Below are 7,518 nucleotides of genomic sequence, written 5' to 3' on the forward strand. Positions count from 1 at the left end.
AAGGGGGCAGCGCTGGTGGCGCTCCCCACGCGCGGGCAGTGAGTCCCCGCCCCGGCACCCCAACCCCCTAGAACCTCAACGTCCACCATGTCCTGGACTCCCCCCGCCCCCTTCGTTCCCCTCCATCTTCCCTATCCCCTCTGTCCTCTTCTATCTTCCCCTCCTGCCCTTTCCCTGAGCCCTTCGAGTGGCTCCATCACCCACGCTGGTGACAGGGGCTGGGGGACCCTCTAGCAGTGACACCCCTGGTGTGGTCACCCCCCTTCCTGCCCCACTCCCTCGGGGCCACGTTGCCAGGGCCACTTCTGTGTTTTGTCCCCAAAACTGGTGTCTTTTGACTGGTGTCAGGAGTAGGGGGGGATTTCATGGGACACCTGGACACCCCCAGCGTGTCCCCAGCGTGTCCCCAAGGTGCCAGGGCTCACCCCTGTCGCAGGATCCTGTGGCAAGGCCGAGGGGACGCGCTGCCCATCCGCCCCGGAGGAGCCGCCGCCATGCCCACCCCGAGCCCGCTCAGCCCCCTGCGCCCCCCCAGGAGCCCCCAGCCGTGAGTGGCGGCCCCAGCCCTGCGTTTTGGGGGGGGTGCAGGTGCTGCTGGGCCTCCGCTGACCCCGTGTCCCTCCCAGGGCCCCCCCGGCGGCGAAGGGAACCGCCGTGCCCATGGGGCTGAACTTGGTGAAGATCCACTGCCGGAACGAAGCTGTCTACCAGTACCACGTGACCTTCAGGTATTGGGGGGTGTCAGTGGGGGTCCCCCACAGCCCCTCGAGAAGGGGGTGTCCCTCCATGACCCGAAGTGCCACGAGATGGGGCGGCCAGCTCAGCAAAGCAAAGAGCTCCGGGTTTTCCCCTCTTGGGGGAGGTTCTGGTGGGGGCTGAGCAGGGTGTGGGGTGGGGACAGGGGAAGGAGAACAGACCCTGTGTGTCCCCAGCCCCGAGGTGGAGTGCAGGAGCGCACGCTTTGCCATGCTGAGGGAGCAGCACGCTGTCACCGGGGACGTGCTGGCCTTCGACGGCTCCATCCTCTTCCTGCCCATCCAGATTCCCAAGGTAAGGGGGGGGCTTGTCTTAGCCCCCCTTTCCCCCCTTGTTTAGAGTGGGAGAACCCCCCCAACTCTTGCCCCACAGGTCAGTGTGAAGGCTCAGAGGAAGAGTGACGGGGAGGAGGTTTCCATCACCATCCAGATGACCAAGGTCCTGGAGGCCAGCTCGGATCTCTGCATCCCCTTCTACAATGTGGTTTTCCGGCGGTGAGAGACCAAGGAGACCCTCCCCTTCCTCCTCCTCCTCCTCCTCCTGCCTGCCAGGCCTGATCCAGTCCTACTTTCCCTGCTTTTCCTCCTTTAGGGTGATGAAAATCTTGGACATGAGCCTGGTTGGGAGACATTTCTTTGAGCCTGCCCACGCCACCACCTTGCATAAACACGGGTGGGTGCCAGGGACATCCCTGTTTCCCCGGCAGCCTGGAAATTGGGAAGTTTTCCCAGGTCAGCTCTGGCTGGCCTGACCTGGGAGCGGCTGTTTTCCGAAGCTGGGAACCGGGAAACAAATCCCTGTGTGTTTTGGGTGTTCCTTGGCCCCTGGGGCGGCTCTGGGTTAACCCAGGTGCCGTTGGGCATCTTCCCCTGTGGACACAGCCTCCAGATTTGGCCGGGATACGCCGTCAGCATCCGGAAGAAGGACGGCGGGCTCTTCCTCCTGGTGGATTCCATCCACAAAATCATCCGCAGCGAGTCTGTGCTGAGCGTGATGTAAGAGCAGCGGGAAAGGATCCCAGGAGGCTTCAGGGACGGGGAGGGTGTTTTATTCTTGGGATGGCACGGGCAGGCAGCATTCCAGGGGCCGTCTGCTCCTCCTTCCCCAGGCAAAAAATCCACTCCCAGAGCCAGAATACTTTCCAGGACGAGTGCACCAAGGAGCTGGTGGGCAGCGTGGTCATCACCCGCTACAACAACCGCACCTACCGTGTAGATGACATCGACTGGGACAGGACCCCCAGGGACACTTTCACCCTGGCCAGTGGGGAGCAAATCACCTTCGTGGAGTACTACAGGTAAGGAGGGATTGTCCCTTGGGATTGGGAAGGCCTCGGTGCCCGGCACAGGGCGAGCAGGAGCAGGAAGGTCTCGCCCCATGCCATGTCCCTGCCCACGACAGGGGGTTGGAAACGGGTGGTTTTTAAGGTCCCTTTCAACCCAAACCATTCCAGGATTCCATGACTATGCTGGTTTTTGGTGTTTTTTTTTTCCAGCAAAGCTTATGGGATCACCATCAGGGATCTGGACCAGCCGCTGCTCGTCCACAGGCCCAAGGAAAAACAGACAGCGGAGAGGAAGGTGAGCCAGGCATGGGGATCCATACTCTGTCCTGGGCTCCCAGGGAGAGCAGGGACTCCCAGCCCCTGGAATGCCGACGGTCCCTGTCCCCTCTGCAGCGCCAGCTGGACATGGTGGTGCTGGTGCCAGAGCTCAGCTTCCTGACGGGGCTCTCCGACCAGCAGAAGAACAGCCGGACAGTGAAGGTCAGGGCCTGTCCCATCCCACCATCCCTGCTTTTCCCCAGCTGGCAGCGCCTGGTTTGGGGAGCTGCTGGGGGATAGCTTCCCCCCCAAACACAGCTGGGGGCTGTCCCTGCAGGAAGTGATGTGGGAGATGATGCAGAGCCCCAGGAAGCACTACACGCGCCTCACCAGCCTCCTGCAGCAGATCCGGGACAGCCCGGAGGCCTCCCAGGAGCTGGAATGCTGGGGGCTGCTCCTGGACACGGATATCTGCAGGGTAAGACTCCCAGAGGGGTGCCAGGCTCCCCTGCCTTCCCCACTGGGGATGGGGGCAGTCCCAGATTCCTGCTCTGTCCAGACCCAGGGTCACATCCTGCCCTTGGAGCGGATCAACCTCCGGCACCGCTCCTTCTTCCCCGAGGAAGACCTGATCTGGCACAGGGAGGTGACGAAGGAGGTGTCCATCTCGGCGGTGAGCCCACCATGGGAACAGCCTGCCCTTGTCCGGGAGCTGGGATGGGTTTTCCTAAGCGCTGGCATTTCAGGCTGAGCTGCCTCCAGCTCAAACCCTTCCCTTGTTTATGTTGGATTTGAGCTTCTGCCTGTTTTTCCAAACTGAGTTGGAGGTATGTGGTGGGTGGTGCCTGCTTTCCAGCCTCCTCCCAGGCTGGAGGAAGGCTTTCAGATGCAGGAATTCCATGATGTGTGCTCCTGAGTTTCCTCTTGGGCTGCTTTCCCTCTCCCAAATTCCCCTCTGTGCTCCATGTCCCTCTCGGGCCACTTCCCCTCTCTCAAATGGGAATGTGCCGCAGGGCTCGGGGGGGCTGCCCCCAAAGCACGTCCCGTCCTCGCTTCTCTTCCCAGGTCTCCATGAATTCCTGGCTCCTGGTGTATCCCAGGCGGGTGCAGCAGCTGGCCAAGGACCTGCTGGCAACCATGAGGAACACCTGTGGAGCCGTGGGAATGCAGGTGGGACAGCCCACGGTGCAGGAGCTGCGGGATGAGCGCATCGAGTCCTACGTCAAGGGCATCCGGAGCGGTTTGGGAAGCCAGGTGAGGAAGGGGGGGGACGTTCCACCCCTGGAGGTGTCCAAAAACCACATTGGAACACGGGTCAGTGGTGGTGGCCCTAGGTTTGACTCAGTGATCTCGGAGGGCTTTTCCAACCCCAACGATTCCACGATTCCGGGCAGGAGAAGGTGCAGCTGCTCGTGTGCATCACCCCCCGCAACCGGGACGACGTGTACAGAGCCATCAAGAAACTGTGCTGTGTCCAGGACCCCGTGCCCTCCCAGGTGGGCCCAGCAGGGTGGGACTGCCATTCCCAGGAAGCTCCGAGTGCCTCCAGCCTCGCTTTTCCCTGTGTTTTTCCCACCCCGTAGGTCATCAACGCGCAGTCCCTCATGGGCCATCCGGCCAAGATCAGGAGCGTGGTCCAGAAAGTTCTGCTGCAGATCAACTGCAAGCTGGGCGGGCAGCTCTGGGGGGTCGACATCCCGCTGGTAAGGCAGGAAAAACCCTGGAAAAAGCCCTGGGATGAGCTTGGAAGCTCTGAGGTGGTAAATTATTGTGGTGGCGGGCTTCCCTCGCCAGCTGGAGAATTGGGGGTTGGACTCTGGAGCATGGGAGGGGTCCAAGCCTGGAGGTGTCTTGGCTTATCCCCAAATCCCACCTGGCTGGTTTTTCCCCCCCCCTTTTTTTCCCAGAAACAGCTGATGGTTGTTGGCATGGACGTCCACCACAGCCGCAGCCAAGGCATGCGCTCCGTCATCGGCTTCGTGGCCAGCATGAACCAGTACGTGGAGCCCCAGGAGCGGGGAAGGTGTTCCTGCTGCTCTGCCCTGGGAATCCCACAGGATTCCACCCCAAAATCCCCTTCCTCGGGCGGGAAGGGTGGGCAAGGACGATGCTTTTCCCGACCTGCAAGGTCTGCGAGGTCTTCCATAGCTGGGAAAGAGGGCTGGGAATGCTGAGCCAGGGTTGTGCAACACCTCGGTGGACTTCACCTGATGAGGGTGGGGGGGAGTTTTCCTGATGCTCATTCCCTTTCCATCCCCCAGCATCCTCACCAAGTGGTATTCCAGGGTGGTTTTCCAGATGCCCCACCAGGAGATCGCCGACAGCCTCCGCCTCTGCCTCTCCCAGGCCCTCAAGCGCTTCTACGAGGTGAGGCCAACACATGGTCTGATCTTCCCTCAGAACGAGGGGAAAACACCCCAAAACTGCCCGTCTGGAGCTGGCAAAGCTCCCCAGCAGCCCTTTGGACTGGATGTGGAGCTGGGACGGCTCATCCTTATCTCGGGAACGTGCGAGCCGGCCTCGGGGATTAGTTTGCACAGAGGGAAGTGCCACGTTCCGCCTCTGTCAGCACTGAACGGCTCGGCCCTGGCCCTTGTCCCCACAGCGTGAGAAAAACAGCCTGGGACGAGGGCCAGGAGAAATCCCAGTGCTTGGGATTTGCCCGGAGAAACTGTGGCTGCCCCATCCCTGGAAGTGTCCCAGGCTGGGTTGGAGCAACATGGGATGGTGGGAGGTGTCCCTGCCCGCGGAACTGGGTGATTTTAAGGTCCCTTCCCACCGAGACCATTCTGAAATTCTGTGATCAGCACAAACACATCTCTGTGCCCCCCCAGCCCTCCCCAAAACCCTCTCTGAGCTGCATTTTGGGGATGCCGAGCGTCGTCAGGGGCTCCGCGGGTGGTGTGTTGGGTCCTGATCTCCATCCCTGGACAATCAGCAAACATCTCCTGGCCAGGGGATGTTTTCCCACCAATCCTGTGCATATTGGGGGTGATAAATCAGCAAACTCTCCCCATTTTTGTGTGTCCTCCCCCAGTTGAACCACTCGCTGCCCATGAAGATCGTGGTGTATCGGGACGGGGTGTCTGACTCCCAGCTCGACACGGTGCTCAAATATGAGGTGCCCCAGATGCAGAAGAGCTTCAACACCTTCGAGAACTACCAGCCCAGCCTGGTGGTGGTGGTGGTGCAGAAGCAAATCAGCACCAACTTCTACAGCCTGACAGGAGAGGAGTTCACGTCCGCCCCGCCCGGCACCGTCCTCGACCACACCATCACCACCTCGGGCTTGTGAGTGGCAGCTCTGGGGCTGGGGGAGGTGAAAACAAGGGGGAAAAACACCCTGGGAGGGGAGGAAAAAAACACCCCGGGGTGTGAAAAAATCCGGGGTGCGAAAAAAAATGGTGGTAAAAATCACCCCGGGGTGCAAAAAAAAGCCCCACAGGTCTTGGGATTCAGAACGCCCTGAGGTGCAAAAAAAAAAAAAAAAAAAAATCCAATTGGGGTGTAAAAAGCCCTTTCCTTTCTTCCTCCCAAACCAGGCAGGATTTCTTCCTGCTGTCCCACAGCTCCCGGCAGGGCTGCAGCATTCCCACGCGCTACATCTGCATGTGGAACACGGCCAACCTGAGCCACGAGCACCTCCAGAGGTAAGATGGGGGCCCAACCCCCCCCCCAGAATCCTCCAGAGGGAAGGGCAGGGACCCCAGAGCTCCCCTAAAACCCCACAGCCCCCCCCCAAAGTCTGCAGAGGTAAGGGAGGGGATTTGGAGTGCCCTTATATCATACAGGCCCTCAAAATCCTGTAGAGGGAAGAGCAGTCTGGTTTCAGTGTGAGGACCCCCCAAATTTGTGAGGTTTTTTGGATCAATCAACCCCCTGGAGCAGGCAGGGGGGGCAACAGGGGACTGTGCAGGCCACTGGGCTGAACCTGCTGGATGAACTGGGTGAACTGGGAGGAGGTGGATGAGGAAGAGGAGGCGGATCCCCTCCCGTCATACCCGATGGCACAGAGGTGACAGAGGACTGTGTCACCCCTGGGGTGGCCCAACCTTCGCCTCCTTCCAGTGGGAAGAAACCCCCCTGTGTGGGAGCAGGTTTGGCCTCGTGGGAGCGAATCCCATCCCCCTGGGAATCACCAAATCCCCCGTCTTTTCCCCCCCTTCCCTGTCCCCAGGTTGACCTTCAAGCTGTGCCACCTGTACTGGAACTGGCCGGGCACCATCCGTGTGCCAGCTCCCTGCAAGTACGCCCACAAGCTGGCATTCCTGGTGGGGCAGGTGCTGCACCACGAGCCCAGCGCCCACCTCAGCGAGCAGCTCTTCTTCCTCTAGGGCTGCAGGGCGCAGGAAAACCGGGATTGCAGCCGGAATTCCGCTCCCCAGCCGCCCGCCTTGGGGGGATCCTCCTCGGCTCCCCTGTTCTGTTGCTAATTTATTCCCGTTATTTATTGGTTAAAAGGGTTGTAGTGCTGGTTTAAAGGGGTGCTGGGAAGCATCCCTGGGCTGGGTTTATCTCCACGGGGATGAGCCCAAAGGAATATCCCCCCTGGATTTCCAGTCCTCTCAGTTCAAGGGGGGGGGTTGAGTTCACGAGCCCCCAAAGGTGCTGCTGCTCCCTGTGCAGGTGCTGATGTAAATCCCAAAGATTTGGGGGATTTTTTTTTCTCCCCCTGGTTTTTGAGTTTCCACGGAGGTTTCGAGTTTTCCTGAGTGGTTTCTTGTGGATTTTTTTTTTTTTTTTCAAGGTGCTGTTGAACAAACCAGCCCTGGTTTGGCTGGTTCTCCTGTCCTTGAGGAGTCACTGGTTTCTCAAGGAGAATCCACTGTGGATTCAGGTCATTATTCCAAGGGGAAAGTTTTTGAGTTCCCACCTTTTTCAAGTGGGGTTTTTTTTTTGCCTTAGTCAGGAGATGTTTGGGTCCTTTGAGGCTGGGGCTGTGGAAGGGCTGTGAGACCACAAAAAACACCCTAAAACACCCCAAAATACATAGGTTTTGCCTCAAACCCCACCTTGTGCATCCCTAGCAGGGGTGGGGGTCCAGCAGGACCCTCCTCCCAGCCTCTCCCCTCCCTTTTAATGCCAAAAAAGTTGGAATTCCTTAATTTTTTTGCCTTTGCTGTAACCAGATTTTGATTCTTTGCAATAAAACTGTTGCTGGCAGCTGCTCCTTCTTGGAGTGGGTGGGTGGGTGATAGGGGTGGGTCATTCCCCCTCAT

The 7,518-nt window shown here is 59.4% G+C and overlaps 1 protein-coding gene across 1 annotated transcript; it reads left to right on the plus strand.

Moving 5' to 3' along the window:
* The first annotated feature begins 6 nt into the window (after nt 1-6).
* PIWIL2 (piwi like RNA-mediated gene silencing 2) lies at nt 7-6,912 on the plus strand. The gene is made up of 20 exons (XM_027907260.1): nt 7-38; nt 437-547; nt 627-728; nt 933-1,050; nt 1,129-1,250; nt 1,348-1,428; nt 1,638-1,751; nt 1,865-2,053; nt 2,252-2,336; nt 2,435-2,521; nt 2,637-2,777; nt 2,859-2,972; nt 3,365-3,553; nt 3,694-3,795; nt 3,883-4,002; nt 4,207-4,295; nt 4,561-4,666; nt 5,337-5,590; nt 5,842-5,949; nt 6,477-6,912. The coding sequence occupies exons 2-20, from the start codon at nt 495-497 to the stop codon at nt 6,631-6,633; spliced, it is 2,331 nt and encodes a 776-aa protein (XP_027763061.1). The 5' UTR covers nt 7-38; nt 437-494; the 3' UTR covers nt 6,634-6,912.
* The last annotated feature ends 606 nt before the right edge of the window (nt 6,913-7,518 follow it).

Source organism: Empidonax traillii, unplaced genomic scaffold (assembly GCF_003031625.1).
Source record: "Empidonax traillii isolate 1590-97213 ecotype Southwest subspecies unplaced genomic scaffold, ASM303162v1 scaffold1433:size205388, whole genome shotgun sequence".
Taxonomy (NCBI): Eukaryota; Metazoa; Chordata; class Aves; order Passeriformes; family Tyrannidae; genus Empidonax; species Empidonax traillii.

Bases quoted from the DNA above. Each gene is read 5' to 3' on its own strand.
- PIWIL2 (XM_027907260.1), top strand. From the start codon at position 495: ATGCCCACCCCGAGCCCGCTCAGCCCCCTGCGCCCCCCCAGGAGCCCC. The intron at 2,054-2,251 runs GTAAGGAGGGAT...TTTTTTTTCCAG, and splicing joins ACCTTCGTGGAGTACTACAG to CAAAGCTTATGGGATCACCA. The intron at 2,522-2,636 runs GTCAGGGCCTGT...CTGTCCCTGCAG, and splicing joins AGAACAGCCGGACAGTGAAG to GAAGTGATGTGGGAGATGAT.